The 19954-nt window shown below is 32.2% G+C and overlaps 4 protein-coding genes across 6 annotated transcripts; 2 read left to right on the forward strand and 2 right to left on the reverse strand.

Moving 5' to 3' along the window:
• The first annotated feature begins 286 nt into the window (after positions 1-286).
• LOC101266539 (beta-carotene isomerase D27, chloroplastic) lies at positions 287-2043 on the forward strand. The gene is made up of 6 exons (XM_004244610.5): positions 287-809; positions 889-981; positions 1253-1314; positions 1407-1513; positions 1600-1695; positions 1796-2043. Exons 1-6 carry the CDS (start codon positions 414-416, stop codon positions 1846-1848), a joined length of 807 nt encoding a protein of 268 aa, XP_004244658.1. The 5' UTR covers positions 287-413; the 3' UTR covers positions 1849-2043.
• Positions 2044-2109: 66 nt separating this feature from the next.
• On the forward strand, positions 2110-3748 carry LOC101266845 (protein CANDIDATE G-PROTEIN COUPLED RECEPTOR 7-like). Its single transcript, XM_004244611.5, has one exon. It carries the CDS (start codon positions 2200-2202, stop codon positions 3601-3603), a length of 1404 nt encoding a protein of 467 aa, XP_004244659.3. The 5' UTR covers positions 2110-2199; the 3' UTR covers positions 3604-3748.
• A 605-nt stretch (positions 3749-4353) lies between these two features.
• On the reverse strand, positions 4354-5985 carry LOC101267143 (NAC domain-containing protein 66-like). Its single transcript, XM_004244612.4, has 3 exons — positions 5650-5985; positions 5149-5438; positions 4354-5064 (listed from the first exon to the last, which is right to left on the reverse strand). Exons 1-3 carry the CDS (start codon positions 5819-5821, stop codon positions 4477-4479), a joined length of 1050 nt encoding a protein of 349 aa, XP_004244660.1. The 5' UTR covers positions 5822-5985; the 3' UTR covers positions 4354-4476.
• A 7223-nt stretch (positions 5986-13208) lies between these two features.
• Positions 13209-17271, reverse strand: LOC101267428 (phosphomannomutase). Of its 3 annotated transcripts, XM_010326353.4 has the most exons (13): positions 17134-17271; positions 16934-17003; positions 16747-16853; positions 16176-16220; positions 16001-16067; positions 15419-15495; positions 15073-15108; positions 14571-14626; positions 14270-14369; positions 14084-14179; positions 13903-13992; positions 13768-13819; positions 13209-13662 (listed from the first exon to the last, which is right to left on the reverse strand). In XM_010326353.4, the coding sequence occupies exons 3-13, from the start codon at positions 16813-16815 to the stop codon at positions 13592-13594; spliced, it is 759 nt and encodes a 252-aa protein (XP_010324655.1). In that variant the 5' UTR covers positions 16816-16853; positions 16934-17003; positions 17134-17271; the 3' UTR covers positions 13209-13591. The 3 variants fall into 3 exon arrangements, with proteins under 3 accessions (XP_010324655.1, XP_004244661.1, XP_025888335.1); XM_004244613.5 differs by lacking the exon at positions 16934-17003 and having other exon boundaries at positions 16747-16866; XM_026032550.2 differs by lacking the exon at positions 16934-17003 and having other exon boundaries at positions 16747-16866; positions 17064-17252.
• Between the last annotated feature and the right edge of the window lie 2683 nt (positions 17272-19954).

Here is a 19954-nt window from a genome sequence, read left to right on the forward strand (position 1 = left end):
CTCTTTGTATATGTTCCTAAAGTCTTTAGCGACATTGATTCTAATGACACTTAACTAATGCCGGTAAAGACCTTATCACTCTTTATTAATATCAATACTTAATGCCGCTAAAAATTGTTTTTGTTGTAGTAACACCTGGCATTCTATTTTAGGGATGTAATTATTTTTGTAATATCTAAAAAATTGAACAATGAGATAGTGGAGATGAAGGGGATCGAACTCTGTACCTATGCGTATTTCTTTAATTTCTTGTGAAAAAATGAGAGGCTGCTAAAACACTTAGGTGGATCGCATTTGTGTGGTCACTAGTCTTTGTGTGCAAAACAGAAAATGCAAACAATGAAATCTTGGTCCATTGCCTGGACTGTTGAAGTCACAAGATATGCATCAGCTTTAACACATACCTAATTAGCATGGTGCTGCTTAGCATCCCTTATTCATTTCCATCTTTCAACAATTATATCTCGCAACGCCGAAGCCAAAGTCAAAGCCAGAGACGATATGTTAAAATTGGTATCCGATGTGGGATAGCAGAGCCATCAGGGGAACCAGCACCATTAGGACAGAAAACAAAGTACAATGATGGATTGTTTGAGAAGGCATTCATGACTCTATTCGCACGCAAGATGGAGAATTTTGGAGCTAATAAAAAAGAGTCTGATCAAAAGAAGAAAGGCTTTTTTGATTATGATTACGATAGTTTTGTGGATGTTTCGCGCAAAGTGATGCAGGGGAGGTCACGGTTGCAGCAGCAGCAAGTGGTTCGTCAAGTCCTCATGTCTATGCTTCCTCCTGGAGCTCCAGCTCAGGTAAACATAATCAAATGTTAAACGTTATCGTTTATAATTGTAAAAAATAACTAATATTTATGTTCTTGGATGCTTACAGTTTAGGAAATTGTTTCCACCAACACAGTGGGCAGCAGAATTCAACGCCGCAATTACTGTGCCTTTCTTCTTCTGGTTAGTTGGTCCTTCCGAGGTACATTAATAAAACTATATGCCCTTTTAACTTAGCCTCAGCTGATATAAGATTGAACAAATAAATATACATATCTGACGTGACTTAATACACGTAGGATGTCACATAGGATATAAAATTGTCATGTATGACACCACATATGATCAATATGTCTGTTTGTGCACAGTCAAAGTTGGAGGACATACGTGTCATTTAAAGGACATATTCATGTATTAAGCCTAAAAAGAACGGCCTACTGTGTTTTGAATTTCTGTAATTGCTTATGAATAAGGTTGTCGAAGTGGAGGTAGATGGGGTGAAGCAGAAAAGTGGAGTTCACATAAAAAAGTGCAGGTACGAATCGATACATCCATTGTGACTAAAATAGTTGTGTGACTCTACTGTTATAATCGCGGAAAATATCAAACTGTTTTATGTGGTTGAAGGTATTTAGAGAACAGTGGATGTGTAGGAATGTGTGTGAATATGTGCAAAATACCAACACAAGATTTCTTCACAAACGAATTCGGACTTCCCTTAACAATGAATCCAAGCAAGTGTTCTTCAGCTTTGTTGTTAATTAGTACATGGAGAGTAGTATGTGTCTATTATTCATTATTCGATTCGGATATAATGCAGATTTTGAGGACATGAGTTGTGAAATGATATACGGACAAGTACCACCGCCATTTGAAGAAGATCCTGTCTCCAAACAACCTTGTTATGCGAATATATGTAAGTTTCTATGAGAAGAATCCTTAGCTGAGCGACTTTCTGTGAAAAGAATTATTACAGAGTGACTATATGAGATATTAACTCATCTGTATCTACGCAGGCACCATTGCGAATCCCAGCTCAAATGTCTGTCCAAAACTCAGCGCGAATTAGGTGGTGATCAGTTTGGTTGATTATGTAACCACTTCAATATACAATCCATACGATCGAGAATATATATATGTTATACATTATGTAACTTTTGTAATCATACATTTGTGTATAAAGTACAATATCAAAAGATTGAAATATATGACACTAATTTTACTTTTTTTTATATATATAAAAAAAAGAGAATATTTTACATAATTAACGGGTGAAAAATAGTTTTAGCCTCATATATCCAACGAAGTGATCTAAACATAACTGCATTTCTCCATTGGTATTTTCGTTAGACAATACTAATTCCATTTCTTAGAACAGAAGGAGAAGTACATTGTGTCTCTTCTCTTTCTTAAACTCCGTATGCTACAAACAAACATCAAAACAATATGTAAATATCACGAAAAAAGGATCATTTTTGCTTATCTAATCGATCCAACAATGTCGATCCCAAAATTTCCCCATCTGTTATTCATTTTCTTTGTCATATCACTTTTTTATTCACCTTCTGTAGCTGAAATCAGATCCTCTGAGGTTCGTTCTGATGATCGTCCTATTATACCATTCGATGAATTTGGTTTCACTCATCGTGGTAGATTGGAACTGAATGTTTCAAAAATCTCTCTTGGTGTCCCTAGCAATCCGTCAAGCCTTGATCTGTCGAAAGTTGGATTCTTTCTATGTACTCGTGATACGTGGATGCATGTTCTTGAACAAATTGAGGATGCTGAGATCACCTGTGCAATCCAATCTGATATTGTCAAGCTTGTCTACACATTTGATAAACTTCATGACAATTCCTCTTTCGATACCCTTTTTGTCGAAACAGATTCTGATCAGTATTCTCTTGTGTTTGCTAATTGTTGTCCACAATTAAAAGTTACAATGACCGTTCGATCAGCAATGTATAATCTTGATGCTAAATCAGGAAATAGAGACTATCTCTCTACTGGCAAGGCCATTTTGCCTAGGATTTATTTCGCGTTTTCTCTTGTTTATTTCTGTTTATGCATTTTTTGGATATTCTTGCTGTTCAAGAAGCGATTGACCATTCACGCGATTCATTTCTTCATGTTGGCTGTAATCATATTGAAAGCCTTGAATTTGTTGTGTGAAGCAGAGGATAAATCTTACATAAAACGAACGGGTAGTGCTCATGGATGGGATGTTCTGTTTTATATTTTCAGTTTCTTGAAAGGAATAATGTTGTTTACGTTGATCGTGTTGATTGGGACGGGCTGGTCATTTCTCAAACCTTATTTGCAAGATAAGGAGAAGAAAGTTTTGATGATTGTGATACCATTACAAGTTATAGCAAACATAGCTCAAGTTGTGATTGATGAAGATGGACCTTATGGAGATGAATGGGTAACATGGAAACAAGTGTTTTTGCTCGTTGATGTGATTTGTTGTTGCGCGGTTCTTTTCCCTATTGTTTGGTCAATCAAGAATTTACGCGAGGCAGCTAAGTCTGATGGTAAAGCTGCTGTGAATTTAATGAAATTGACACTCTTTAGACAGTACTACGTTGTGGTTATATGTTATATTTACTTTACCAGAGTTGTGGTTTATGCATTGGAGACGATTACATCGTATAGATATCTTTGGACTAGTGTAGTGGCAGGGGAAGTTGCAACTCTGGCTTTTTATTTGTTTACTGGATTCAAATTCAGGCCCGAGGTACATAACCCCTACTTCATGATTGATGACGAAGAGGAAGAAGCTGCCTCTGAGGCGTTAAAGTTTGGTGACGAATTTGAGTTGTGAAAATAATTACACCATCTCATGATCAATTTTGAAATATATTATAGCGCACATCTACTTTGAAGTTCTCGTTTAATTTCTATGTTGTCAATTTTGCCTCTCTGTATTTGTATAATTAAAGTAGAATATGAACCTTAATCTTGACTTATGTAGCATTTGATATCGTGCTTAAAATATTGTGTTTCAATGAGTTTAAGTGTTCAGTTGGTAAAGTCATGAGTTTAATGGTTTCAAAACTGACAAACGAAGCCAAGTACAAAGACGTCTCCCAAGTCATTCCGCCTTTTCTAAAGCATTTCATATTCTCATAAGAGTACTAACTAACTGCAGTTGGTAGCTTAGCTACCAATTATTTTCACTAATGTGACTTTACAGTGATTTGTTAGCTACAAACTAAAGATTAAATTTATCCAATATGTCATGTCATAGATTCATAAAAATTATTTTTTTTAAAAAAAAAAACAAGAGAAAAAGATTAAAACGTTTTAGAGGGTAATATAAAAATAAAGTTATGTATGGGATCAATTTTCAACAATGTAATAATGAAGAAAAGGACAGCAGAATCAGATGAACTATAATACATATATATGCAGTGGATTCAGTGTGTCTTCTTTCCTATGTAATCATCATAGCAAACTTTAGTTTATCGAAAAAAGAATTTCCACGTGTTTAGCCTATGAAAAAGAACGTACAGTATGCACAAACGTACTGTATAAATCAAGAAATATGATATCATGCTCAGGAAAGACCATGTTGGAGAGTATTCTCTGTTGTATATAATTAAACAATACGATGATCACGGGGTACAACGTTAAATATTTGGAAAAAAGTAGCATATACTACATCCTATACAGTAGGAGTTTATCTAAGTATGATTCATACAGTGAACTGACTTAGTGGATCAAAGGTTGATGATTGTGCATAGCTCCAAAATTCAACATCATCATCGTTGGATCGAGTAGTATTATTGTTCGTTGGTGGTTCGAGATGGTGGCCGTTAAGTTGAGAAGCCACCATAGCTAACCAGTCACAAGTAGGTCCATTTTTTTTATGATCTGCAGCCTCATTGTTCTCTTGGTAATTATTAATCATGCAAGAATAATGTTGATCATCGTTTCCTGTTGACATGATGATCATCTCATCGTTAAAGTTGCAATCTTGATGATGATTTACCAGCTCAGGAAGTTGTAGGAAACCATCTTCAGTATTATCAAATTGAATGTTTTCATTGTCGTTGTTGTTGACCTGTTGGACGATATTGTTGCTTTTGATTTCATGTTGTTGTTGTTGTTTGGATGATCTTCCCATGTACATGAGTATCTGATCAAGAACACCGTCATGATGAGTGTTCGTGTTCTCATGAATAAGTGTTTTAGACACTGCAGAGGAGCTTTGAAGTGTACTCTTCTTCTTGAAAACACGGCAGACAACCCAACCCTCTTCCAGAGCAGCTGATTCCGAGGCCTGAATTTCAAAAATAAAATGAGTTTAACTCACTTACATCGACAATATATTATGGGAATTCATCATGAAATCAATAAGTCTTACACAAAAGTTGAGAGAGGGCTGATGTTGAGGCGTGGAGATGTCGTCTAGGCGGTATTCATGCATGATCCAATCTAATTTCAGGCCATGAGGTGCACGTCCTTTATAGAAGACTAACGTTTTTCGCATTCCTATTCTCTTACAGTTTCCATATATCACTTTATCACGACCCGTAGCCTTCCAGAATCCAGCTGCAGTAGCACGGTTGGTACGACTCCCGGATGGATACTTCTTGTCCTTGTGGCTGAACAAGTACCAATCGTTTTGTGGCGTTGATCCTATTTTGCACTTCTCTGGTGTACATAATTAATCGGTTAAGACTAGAAATCACTGTTAAACTTTTTATTAAATATAGAAATGTGTCATTCTTTTTTTAGACTGATGAGTAAAATAGAGACTTAAGTCATATAAAGTAAGACAGAGGAAATAGTTGTGTAGTGATTGATACATATGGTTTGTTTGACATAATGATGAATAATGCACATGTTGATGACTAGGTCTCACCTTGAATGTCCCATGGTTCGAGCTTGTTGAGGTCTACTTCACGAATCACATCGAGATCAATCTTTTCGTTAGCTATCTTTTTTCTCAAGTAGTAGTGTAGGAGTTCTTCCTCAGTTGGATGGAATCGGAAGCCCGGAGGTACTTGTGATTGACCATTTACAGAGAGATTCATGTCTTATATGTCGCGAGTACACGTTAACAAGCCTAGCTATAGTTGGCTAGACTATGAGAAAGAGGAAGAAGGGAAAAATAGGCTTAGCTTGTTGTCTCAACTTACTTTGATTTACTAAAAATGGTGTAGAAAAGAGAGTAAGAAGATGATTGAAGAAGAGTGGTAAAAAGGGAAGAGAGGAAACACCATCATTTATATGCAACAAATTTGGGTCCAAAAATGCATGAAAAGGTTTGGTATAATGGGGAATAGTATGATTTACTATCTGATTCCTCCGTTTTAAAAAAAATAATTTAAAAAAACTTATGATCGTAAATTCATTTAATTTTATAGCCTTAAATATATCACATAAATATCTAATATATTGCAAAAAATGAAAAAATCATTCTTTTATAACAACTAAAAAAATAGTTCTTTTTTAAATGAAAGAAGTATATATATATTTTTTCAAAATGCTTACCATTTGAATAACTGTTATTATGTATTTTAAGTATATATATATAATTTTATTTAAAAGTTACACCGCCAAAATTGAAAAAGAAAAATGTAATAAAATAGAATGATAGCCCAGACCAAAAGGGTAAGGTTGTGGGCCCTACTTAGGTAGATTACAGGGTCCCACAATGGTGGGGTAACCCTGCTTCAACAAACTATGACCCTCGACCTTATAATCTCTACAAAAGCTCCCTTCAAACCACCAATATCTTTCTATGTTTCATGTTTTATTCATATTCGATATTTATTATTTTGATTAAATAAAATTTATATTGACAAACACTTTATTATAAAGGGTGAAGCATTTCTTCCTACTAGAAATTCCTCACTTTCACTCGTATAATAGTAGTAACAGAATATCAAATTTTTTTTAAAAAAAAAATTTAATAAAATACAAGATATATAAATTAGCATTTTATGATCTGATTTCATAAAAATTTCTAATTAAGTGCGAAGGGATAATATGGATCATGTCACACCTATTGTTGGTGATTGTATGACTTTTGTTCTACAGTCATCTTTCACTTTACTCGTGCAACTAACATAATACCAAAGACAAGGAGAGATAGAGATGGGGTTGAAGCATTGCTCTTTCTAAATTCATTATAGTCTATCACATTATTATTATTATTATTATTAATTAATAATAATAATAAGAGGTAATAATTATAATAAAGATAACAAATATCTATTCATGGCTATTTCCACCTTCGTGCCAATTCAGTCACTGCAATCATCATTTGCTCACACATTAATGTTCGTTTGTTTTTGGATTGAGTTATTCGTGATCTTTTAAAGTTATTTGTATAATTTTTATTTAGATATTTTAATTTTTAATTAGAATTTTTACATGTTGAACACATGTATATTTTTGAATTTAAATCACTTAGACGCTTGTGCTGTTATGCAAGTTGCACAAAAAGTATAATACACACTGTTGACCGCGTGAAATTAAAATACTTTTTTCATTTTAAAAATAATGATTTTTTTTTGATTTACTATGTTTAAAAAAGAATGATATTTTTCATTTTTTGGTAATAATTTTTCAGGTATTAAGTTTAAGGTCACAAGATTAAATGATAAATTTGTACATTTAACATAACTTCAATTTAGGATCACATAATCAAAAGTCTTTTTTATTTTCTTAAACTTTGTGTCAAGTTAAATTATATCATTTTTTGTGAAATATTTTCTTAAACTTTGTGTCAAGTAAAACTATATCATTCTCTGTGAAACGGAGGGACTATTAATGTTTTCTCTTTTTCTTCTTCAATTTCTTCATTATTTTTTTTAGGAAAAAGGGTCAAATATGCCCCTATTCTTTTCGAAAAGGTTTAAATATGCTCCCGTTTAAAGTTTGGTCCATTTATACCCTCGCCGTCCAATTATTGGTACAAATATGCCCTTATGGGCGTTAGTTGGCCACCTCAGAATATCCAGCGCATTTTACTTTTTTTTAATTGCCCAAATGGATTTTCCACGTCATTTTAATATTACATCGTGGCATTTATATTACAAAAGAGAAAGGGTCAAATATGCCCCTAAAAATCCGATCCATTAAACCCTTTTATTACCCATATTTTATGGTTCAGTTATACCCCTCTTTTAAATAATTTATCCTACCCATATCCGACCCAAAACCCATATCCTTTTTCCCCCAAAACAAATCTCTAATTTTGCTGAACTTCCTTTTCTCCCATGTTCAGGTTTGCTGCGTATGAGGACGAAGGAAATTAACGATTTGTGTTCTTGGGGGAAATTAGCGATTTGTGTCCTTTAGGAAATTAGCGATCCCATGTTCAGGTTTGTTGCGTATGAGGACGAAGGAAATTAGCGATTTGTGTTCTTGGGGAAATTAGCGATTTGTGTTTTTTGGGGAAAAGAAAGTTTAGGAAATTAGGGATTTGTTTTGGGGAAAAGGGATATGGGTTTTGAGTCGGATATGGATAGGATAAATTATTTAAAAGAGGGGTATAATTGAACCATAAAATATGGGTAATAAAAGGGTTTAATGGGTCGGATTTTTAGGGGCATATTTGACCCTTTCTCTTTTGTAATATAAATGCCACGATGTAATATTAAAATGACGTGAAAAATCCATTTGGGCAATTAAAAAAAAGTAAAATGCGCTGGATATTCTGAGGTGGCCAACTAACGCCCATAAGAGCATATTTGTACCAATAATTGGACGACGAGGGTATAAATGGACCAAACTTTAAATGGGGGCATATTTAAACCTTTTCGAAAAATTTAGGGGCATATTTGACCCTTTTCCCATTTTTTTTAACATAATAATATCTCTCTCTTTCTGTTTTAAGACCATAGGATCCTGCCACCATTTCTTTTTAATAAAAATTTTTCTTCCTTTCTGTTTGTTTTAATTTTCTTATTATTGTACTTAATTTTTCAGATGTAGAATTTACCCTTTATATTTTGTTGGAAAATAATGGACATCACCATCAGAGTTTTTTTTTCTTTTTTTTTGGGCAAGCAAATGGAGATCATCATCTACATTTTTTTACCAAAAAAATAGAAACCATTATCTATATTTTTTTTATCGAAAAAATAAAGATTATTATTCAAATATTTTTCTATATTGAGAGATAACAAGGATGTGCAAGGGTAACTGTCAGGGAAAAAGAGGAAAGGAGAGGTGGGGTGGACTGCCGTGGGGGGGGGGGGGGGGGTTGAGGCTGTTTTAATGTTTTTTTAAATAGAAAATTCTATTTTTTTTTAGATTTAGATTTGTTTTATGTATAAAATTTATTTTTATAATTATTTTAAATTAAAATGTATTTGTCCTTATCTGATTTGTTATATTACCACATCATAAGTGTGAGAATAACACACATTTTCTGTTTTGATTAGGTGTCAAATAAATTGTGCGATAGATATTTATTTTTTAAAATTAAAGTGTCTAATAAAAAAAAGAGTTCATTAAGATATTTAAAAAAATATGCGAAACACTTAAGAGATCGTCGATGACTTAAGTCTTTATTTATAATTTTTAGGATTTTAATTATCAAAAGGTCTTTGATTTGCTGCCCCCCAAAAAAAGTTTTTTTGATTGATTTGGTTTAAGTCTATTATTTAACCTATAATTCTCACTACAATTTTTTTCCCCCAAATTTCCACCCTTTTTTCATATATCTTGTGGACAATCTTAACAGATATTAATGACTTGTATGAGTCCATCATAAGTCAAGAGACTAGGTCCTTTGATAATAATAAAAATATTGAAGAACAAACAACTTATAGTAATGAAAAAAATATGTTTACGAAGAAACTTTCTTGCTAAAGGGAGAAAAAGAATAACTACATGTCATACGGAATTTCTTATCAACTTCCACAGACTTCAAACAATTCGTAAATACAGACTGATCAAATTCTTACGTAACTCTTAATTCAATCAACCTTGTAACAACTCTATTACAAGACGCAAAAGTATTACCTCTACTGCCCACAACACCTACTATCTCTAGCTAATTTAGACTTTCCACACAATTCAACGCGAATAACTCTAGCAATAAACTCAATGATACTCACAATATTACTAGAATGATTTATAATCCTTTATAGCATATGAATAGATCTTACAATGTTAGGGCATGAAACACAACTTACAAACAAACAACATGAGAGTTTTACCAATAACTCCATCATATCCATTAATATTCGTATGATTTTGTTCTCGCTAAAGATAAGTTTTTGCTTTTTTAAAATCGTGGTATTCAAACATTAGGTTATTTCTTGTTAATTGTCTCGATTATGGAATGGACAAAAATAATCTAGTAGTTTCCCATTGACTAAGAGCTTGTTTGGCTCAGCTTAAAAGCTGGTTTTTGACTTATTTAGCTGTTTGACAATACTCAAAATAACTTATTTAAAGTTAAAAAAAAATTATTTTAAGCCAAAAGTTAAAAGCTGGGGTAGGGGTGCTTTTTTATTTTTAGCTTATAAGCTGTTTTAAGTTGACCACATTTTTATCTTTTTGCCCTTAATATTTTTATACAATCTCCAAATTACCCACATAAGCCTAACATCTCTTTCTTCTATTTTTTCCTTTTCACGTTTGGCATAACAACTTCAGCACTTTTATCCAAACACATAACTGTTTATTTTAAAAATAAGTTTCAACACTTTCAAAAATACTTTTTTAAAGCTACTTTTATTAAGCTCATCCAAACGGCCCTAACAGCTTTTACGTCTAAGCTGAGGTGTCTACCTATCAAAGCTAGCATAGTAAATTTACAACTATTGTCCATTGACTTGTCTTAGACAATAGCCACTCAAAGGATCAGGTCCCTCTACTTGATCCCTTGATTTGTTAGATCATCAAAAAAGGGAAATAAAAGACGAGAGAATTCTGAAAGCGCAGATGCAGGATCCACACAAAAATACATTAGAATATAGTATATATATTTCTGCATGAAAAGTTGAAGTATAACTTACTTCTTTTTTAGTCAATTAAAAAAAATTGATATATTTCCATACCTAGTGGCAAATTAAACTTAAAATACAAAATCTATTACTAATAAAAAAAAACTATAACCAAACAAACATCTATTATTTAATTTTAATCATAATTTTTTTTATATATCTTTATTTTTTAAACTCAGTATAAAATCAATCTACTACATGAGTACGATATTCAACTATATATATAAAAGTGGAAAAGGACAAAAGAGTATCATTCTATATATCGCTCCGACATAGTTTGGCTAATGGCACATTGACAAATTAAGTAGGAGAGAGTTGATCATCATTATGTGTATGTTTATTTTCAACTTTAATATTTATCACAACCACAATGTATTATAATAATTAGTGGATTTAATTAATAAAAACAACTTAACACACCACTAAAATAAGTCTTATATTTAGCAAGAAGCACTGAGAATTAATTCTGTTATGAGGTCATTCATCCTTAATGATGTTTTTTCTCTTTTTCCTAAAATTCAATTTTCTAAATCATTATCCTTTGGAACAATTAAATTGACGACCCAACCACTTCCATTCTTTTTTAATCTAGCTATTTTATATTCTGAATTTAAACGTAAAATCTCATAATTTTTAATTTATTAAATTATATTTTTGGATGATGATTTTACTTACGTGATACATATTTTTTCTTGTTGATATATTTAAAAAGAGTTATATATTTTTTTTTATTATTTAAAAATAATTTAAGGTGAAACTAATAGTCTAGAAGACTAATTGATTCTACTAGTTGTTGTAGTTGGTTAGTTGTTGACTTCTTGTTTATTGATTTTACTATGTACCATCCCTAATTAGAATAAAGTAACTTAATAAGCCTTTGTAAAATTCATACACATACATAACATAATGGTGACGTTTTTTATTATTTCAGATTAATTTCATTTTTTGTTATATGACGTATAATATGACGAGACAATCTAAAGAAGAAGAAAAAGAACATGAGGAAATTAATTAACATATTTTGGAGTAATTTATTAATTATATTTATCATTTTCAATACGAGGTTTGCATAACAAGCAATGAATTATCATCACAAATGCAACAAACTTGTGGTGTTCATCAACAACAACAACAACAACCAACTATTAGGTAACTAATTTTACATTTTCTAATTAATTAAGATATTGATATTAGGAGTAGCAACTTAAACCAAAAAATTAAAAATAGCAATACTATTTAAGGTTCAGGGTTCAGAACTCCAAACGTATAGAGAATTGAATTGAAAATAACAATCCTATTTAGGGTTCAGGGTTTAGTATTCAAAACTCGAGACGTAGAGAGGATTGGATTACAAATAGCAATACTATTTACTATTTAGGGTTTGAGATTCAGAATTCGAGACATATAGACTATTGGAAAATCATTCCCTAAGATTACACCTTTTACATGATGTTCACTATATAAATATCTTCTCGTGTATGGTGTATGCAAATATCTTCACATAAAAATGATATTATCATGTAGTGACTAAAGTCTATGCAAAGAAAAAGAGTCGCTACTAAGGGTGCATTTGGTATGGAAAAAATATTTTTCAATTTTTGCATGTTTGGTCGTCTTAAATATTTTTCAAAATAACGCGTTTCTCTCAAATTTAAGAAAAATGATTTCCTTTCAAAAATAGAGGAAAATATTTTTCAAAACTTCACTATATCATTTAATTTTTTTTTCTTGTCCTACCCATACCTCGTACCCGACCCTCTCCATTAAAACAACAAAAATAAATTTTCTTATTTTTTAAATTTCGAATATATTTTTGTGCTTACCACCAAACTAACCTCGCCCACCCTCAAACAAAAAAATAAATAAATATTTAAAAATTATTTATGAAAAATGTTTCAAATTTTAATTATTTATGAAAAAAAAAGTTTAAAATTTCATGATGCAGATACAAATAATCAGGGTCATCAACAGGTGCTTCGTTGATACCATTTGCAGATCCAGAGTTTGTTGGTGAGCCTCCTTTCTTCCGGAGGATTCCACTTTTATTTGTAGTCTTATTAAGATGTCGTAGATCTTGTCTCGACGTTTATCATAGTTATTAGAGGTTGAGTTATCTATTTTGAGACATTAAGTTAAATCCTTAATTTTAAGTTCATATAATTTTAAGTAAGTTTTCTGTTGAGCATTTAGCCAAGAACAAGGGTTCACTTGGGAACCAACAATGAATCTTTAGTGTCAGTTACATTCAGGGTGTAGGCTCGAAGCGTGACAATAATACAGTTGAGTAGAGTGGGATTTGAGTTATTCTGGATGATTGCATTCCAAAATAACTTTACATTAGAAGAGTCAAAAATAATATGCACTCTCGCAGAATGTGCAAACAGGAGATATACTCATGCTAATAAGGTTAAATACTGGTTAGTAGGTAATCTGTTGTGGTGGAGGAGCCATATGAAGAACTTAATCTTATTTGGAGCCTTAATTTTCCAAATCCAATTGAAGTTATTGTTACTTGTGAATAGAGCTATCCTCTTTGGAGTCTAAGAACATGTAAGCAGATCATATTGTTGTGAATAGACCATCCAAAGATCATCAATGGAGCTCGAGCTAGGGACATACGTATTTTGTATAGAAAAAAAATGAAGGATTGGGGGTGTAAGTAGAAGGATAATCTATTAAAATTTTCAAACCCTATTGATGAAAAGGTCTTTGATCTTAATATTTTCCTCGTCGCGATTCAGAGGATCTTGAATACAACTTCTAATGTTGTTATGAAAAGGTATCCAAATATCATGCCAAGCTTCTAATGTTGTGTATTGAAAAACTGCAACAAGCTTAAGAACTTCCATTATCCTTGCCGAGGAATAGAACAGAACATTGTTTCAATGTCTCCTCCGGGCTAGTAACTGGAAAAAGAGAAAACGAAACAAATAGCAGGTAACGTGATTCCTCAAGCAATTATGCAAGAGAATAACGATTCAAACATTAAAAGAATGAAGTTTTAGTCGGACCTGTGTGACCAACAGTTCTCTCAGACTCATAGATCTCATGGTCATTTCCTCCCTATTCAAGTAAAAAGCGGGACTCTTATATCAGCCCGGACATGAAAAGAAAGATTCAAGCATGTCAGTAACTAAAAGATTTACCTTGTATGTTTTGTCTCCAAAAAAGTGAATTTCGTTAAATTCTTCAAGGTATCTCAAACAATAAGTCTTGTCCCAGCCTTGCGGAAAAACCTATCAATGACCAAGATCCCCAAAACATTTGTCATATACTTAAAACGTTCAGCGGTCAATGAGCACAAGAAAAAGGCTTAAAGATGCTCACATCGAAACTAATTTGGCCTCCAATGGAGAAGGTGAGATTAAAATGTGCAAACTTTTCTCTGAGCACTGATACCATTGTTTCCCGTATCTTTTGTGCCTGATTATAGTTTCAATTGTCTTTAAATCACAGAGAAAAAGAATCTATTACTGCAAAACATATATGCAATACTAGAGCAGTTATCTATACCTTATCATACTTCTCAAATTCATCCCTTTCTTCCTGACTACAGTTTCTCCCAATAGGCGACACATTTAGCATGCCACTTCTGAACTCAATAAATGTTCCTCTGAAAAGAAGAATGATTAAGAAGTTTGCCACAACAAAGCAGATGATTCAACCTTTGATCTATGTTTGCTTGGATCCTTCAAAAATGTTGTTGGGTGTCTATAAGGTCCTCCAAAAAACAATTTTTGGAGGATCTGGCAGACTGGCATGTGTGCGCGATATTTTTAGAGGATCCAAGCAACACAGACTTCGATATGCTCACCTCTTTATTGGAATATCCAAGTCAGCAATGTAATGGAGGGTAAAGTTAATAAATTCCTGCATATCATTTGCATCCCATCATGATATTTCTTGACCATCTATAAACATGAATTATCACCCAATTGTACGCAACAAACAGACACAATCAACTCTTAATGGGATGTGTAAAAACTTGATTTTCAGTTTTTTGTTAACTATTATAAACATTGCTTTGAAAACTTATGAAATACAACGTCAAAACAGTTTTCAACAAAGTACAAATTACATAGTAATCTCTCTCTTTTGCTCTTAAGCAATTTTTTCTTCATCTTATAGATAAAGGTATACACACAAAGACTAATTTATCACTTCAACAAAATTATTTTTCTTAAGCTAAAACAACAAATAATTAGAAGGATCACTAAGCCTTTATCAAATTGCACTTGGTTGGGTATGCTCCCCTCTGTACATTACAACAAAAATAAAACATTTTCTCGTTAAATAAGAAAAAAGTATTGACTAACCTTGAGCTTCTCGTCTCCAAGATGTGACTTCAAGCTCTGCACCCACACCGGGAGTCATGTCATTTCAAAACAAATCACCCTGCTAACTAACAACTAAGGAGAACGAAAGAAGCGATGCACATTGGAGATGGGTAGAAAGAAAATTTCTTCCAGTTGTTTGGTAGTTCCAGTTTTCATGAGACTTTATCTAGTTTTAACTTGGTACAAAGTGCCTTAAGAAGTGGCAACAAGGATGTTGTTTTGAGTTGATAAAGATAGTATCCGAGATTTTGTTGTCACAGAATGAATATGCACTCACAAGTAATATTGTACAGATACGAAATCAAATTCTAGTCATTAGAATTACCTGTTTCCCAATAAGCTTGCCATCTTTATGTGCTACAAGGCCATTTTCAGAGAAAACATAATCATAGTCATTTGTAACTGCATCACAGATATTAGAAAGATCAAAATGTCATCATTCTCAAGAATTTTTTGGATAGGTCAATTAATAGCCACATACTGGGAACCAAGGGACATGCGTAACCACAAAGATTGTTTGAACCTTAGTTGCACAGACTCTTCACTTTTGACTCCGCACTCATCTCTGATTCTTCAAAAATACACTACTTTTGGCGAATCCGACACGCTTTCGTCGGCATTTTTGAAGAGTCCGAGCAACATAGTTTAGCACTAAATTGGGCAGAAAAATGTACATTTCAACAGCTAACATGGAGCTATAACCATAAGACTATGTATGCTTTTCTAGTGGAAAGGTCCTTTTATATTTCAAATCAAAACACAGTTTAGTGCTCTTGGCTAGTGAACTCGTAGCACTTCTACTCTTGCCTAATATGTGCGAGGAATTTCAGATACTGAGATAATAAGTTGATGTAGCACCTTTCATTATCCTAACTCCAAATTTAGTATATATGCTACTTAAGCTAACCTGTATTGCCAAGTTGCTCTGATATCTTTACAAGGTCAGAACCTCCAACAACTCCAACAGTAACAACCTGCAAGTCGACAAAATTGTTAAACCAAAGAATCCTTGAGAGGAAAAGTAATGTATATGTGGAAAAAAGAAATAATGAAAAAATGAGTATGGCAAAAGAATCATTTACCTTTCTAAGTTCCTGCATGAATTTCAACATTTGTGGAGTAGATTCCTGAAATTTTTATGCAAATTTTCCGAAGAACTAAGAAATCAATATCGTTATGGGGGTGATGAAATGTCACTACTGGTAAATTTACTCTACAAATAAGAATCAGAACAATACAAAATCATGACAATATTTTGAAAATAGATGTACAGGCTAGCAAGTCATTCGACGGGGCCTCAATCTCAAACAGGTTGGATTCAGCTACTAAATATACAAATCATCTATATCATTCTACTCTATTCAACCCCATCAAGGATGCAATTGTTCATAAAGTCAAATTAATCTACAATAAAGGTGTTCTCAATATGGATCTGAATTTCTCATGTTCCTTGGCTACAAAAAAATTGAAAAATATTTTCTTTAGGTAAAACAAGTTATAGAATTAGCATTCCACATTGCTTCGATTATATATAAATACTTCTATAATAATATTTCGTTACTTGCATATACCCAACACAGCCCTAGTAACAGAAACAAGGGAAAAATAATCAAACTAAAGCAACAAATACAAGGATGAGCAATCATACTATACCTTTCTGGGTGCTGTAAGAGTTCCATCAACATCAAACAGAGCAATTAAACCAGCTTTTCTTGCAGCCATTTCTGTTTTATCTTTCTATACTGCTCACCAACTCTTCACTGGATTTAACAGCTAAACATTCATAACAAAAAATAAAATTCAATAAAAAAGTTCACAAAGATGAAATGAAACAACTCACATTACAGATTCGCAATATATGACTGTAGTGATTTCTACAACACAATGGGCGGTGGCACTTTGCGTACTGACTAGAAAGTAGTATTCAATAAGACGAGAAAATGAAGTAAAATCAGTTATGCAAAATTTACACCGATTGAAGAAGAAGAGACGTGCAAGTGAGCAATTTTCCACCGCTTTATTGTGCATTCATAGGCTTACCGTAGCAAAAATTGGCTCAGAGAATAGGACGCAGATCTGAGATCAAATTGCTTTCTCGAGTAATTTTTAGTGTGGATATTGGGATTACCGAGTTGAGGTGTTTTTGCTCAAAGAGTGCCACTAGTTTTTTTCTTTTTTAGATCTATATATGTCCTAATATCCGATAATACATAAGTATGTTATTTAATTTTTAAAATTATATTTGTATTCTTCAACTTTGAATGTGTACAAATGGACACTTAAATTTGTATAAAATTAAATAAATAGACATATATATCCTATATGTCATTTTTCGTCCTACGTGGTGTCTTATGTGTATTGTGTCATGTAGGACTGATATGTTTATTTATTTTAAAATTTGATATCTAAAGTGTCTGTTTGTGCATTATGAAAGTTGAAGGTCAAAGTTAAAATTTAAAGTCAAGTTTAGGGTCCAATACATTTATTATGCCTAATATCTATTATGTGGTTTACTTCGACAGGTACCCAATTATATTGTGCCAGCTCATTTTTTTTTTTTTGACATAATACATATATTGAGCCCTAAATTTGGTTTCAAATTTTAACTTTGACCTCCAACTTTAATAATGCACAGACAGACACTTTAACTATCCAACTTTTAAATAAATAAACACATGAGTCCTACATGTCAAAATACACGTAAGACACCACGCAGGACGGAAAATGACATGTAGGACATGCATGTCTATTTGTTCAATTTTATACAAATTTAAGTGTCTACTTATGCACACCAAAAGTTGAAGGGCATAAATGTGATTCGAAACTAAGTTAAAGAGCATATTTATGTATTATGCCTTTTTTTATCGTAATGATGCTAAATTCTTAGAAATGTTGTGGTAGTAAGTGTTGCTTATTCTTAATTAGATGTTTCATATTTAAGATCTGTTTGGAAAATTATTTTGGTAATTGAATTTAATATAATTGAGTGTAATTATATTGTCTGGTCTATATGGTTGATCATGTAGTTACTTGATCCGAGAATAATTGACAGGGGTAATAACACTCTCTAATTTTTAGATGTTTGAATTGCTAGTAATTACACTGATTTCATTTGCTAGGTGGCTTTCCTAAAGGACCCTAGATCTTTTTGGGTATGAAATTGTCTTTGTTAGGTGTACTTTACTCATAATGTGGGGTTTCTTTTTTATGTGAATTAAGATTTAGTTAGTTTCCGATATGGAATCGGACACGAAAGCCCTCGAATCTTTCTTGAGTTGATGTCACCGTGACATCTACCCCTTGGATCCTGCCTTGTTAGTCATCCATAGAGCTAAAAGGAATTTTGGTAGCCATTTCCATTCCCACACACCGATACTAATCAGGGTGGTTGTTCAGTAAATCCTATCTCTAAGAGAAAGGAGAAATTGCTTGCACGCTTCGTCTAGTAAGAGAAAAGATCTTAGGCCGAACAGATCACCGGCTCCGAAGGCTTGCAATCGTGACTTATTGGAGATAAAAAAAAAATTTGTCATTTATTCTTGATTAATTTATACGGTTCACTTTACTTATCCATTATTTTTAAACAGGATATACCATAGCCGCCCAACATTATTATTCTAAAGTGTGTTTTTTGAGCTAATTTCAAATAAAAGACATGATATTATACAATATAACTTGTCTAATGGCATCAAAAGTACTAATTATTTAAATATGAATTATACATTGACAACACATTATAATACATTTAAAAAACTAAAAACTAACGTAATTATACATGATCAATTCAAAATCATCTCTAAACAATAAACAATCTCATATGGAATCTAAAATAAATCCTTTAGAAGGATTATTCATAATACAAAGTAATCGAATTTTTTTAATTTAAGAAATAAAAATCTAGATATAAAGGAAGTTGGATAATTCTTATGAATTTTCATTACCAATAGAGTGCGAATTGAGATTGATTTTTTAAAATCTTGTTTCTTTTTTATAAAAAAAATGGAGTAAAAGAGAAAACCACGGAATGTGAATGTGTTGTAAGTTTTTGAAGGAAATTTGAAAGAAAAACATCCTTTAATTGGCTGAATGGAAAGAGTGAATTTTTTAACAAAAAGATGTGTTGGTGAAAGAGCGTGCTGAACAAGAGATTAATGGAAGCTTATTCTGCCTTCTTTGCAAATTGCAAGAGAGAGAGTGAAAATTTACGTGGCACAAGACACATGAGATATCACTCAGACGTAAATTGTTATGTAGGATGTTATATAGGATATTCATATCTATTTATTCAATATTATATAAGTTTAAATATCTATTTGTGTATATTCAAAATTAAATGACATAATTATAAAATATGACAAAATTAAAAAGATATATTTATGTATTATGCCTTTTTCATAAATTGTCTTTGCTCGGCCTAGACTTTGCATTACCTATAAATATAGATAGATAGATTTCTAACTCGTGGCTTTCTTGAACCATTTGCCCTTTAAAATGAACATATTTACAATATCAACAGTTGTCATCCTAACCTTGGCTTTTCTATCATCATCATATAATATTATTACGAGAAAAGACATAAAGTGATAATTGAAGTTGTCTTAAATTTTTAAAAAGGCTTCTAAATTATGCAAGTCTCATATTACCCCCCCCCCCCCCCCAAACAATCCTGTTATGATATTATTACATCATTTTTTGTCACCTGGCATGGAGAGTGTATGCACTTTTTTAAAGAGCATGAACAAATTAAAAAAATGAATATAATTTTATTTTTACAAAATTTTTACTATAAATTATATTAATTTTTTTATTTTTCTTATTATTTTAATTTTTTCTCCTTATTATTTTTTTCTTTTTCTTTCTT

This window comes from Solanum lycopersicum, chromosome 8, assembly GCF_036512215.1.
Source record: "Solanum lycopersicum chromosome 8, SLM_r2.1".
NCBI classification, from domain to species: domain Eukaryota; kingdom Viridiplantae; phylum Streptophyta; class Magnoliopsida; order Solanales; family Solanaceae; genus Solanum; species Solanum lycopersicum.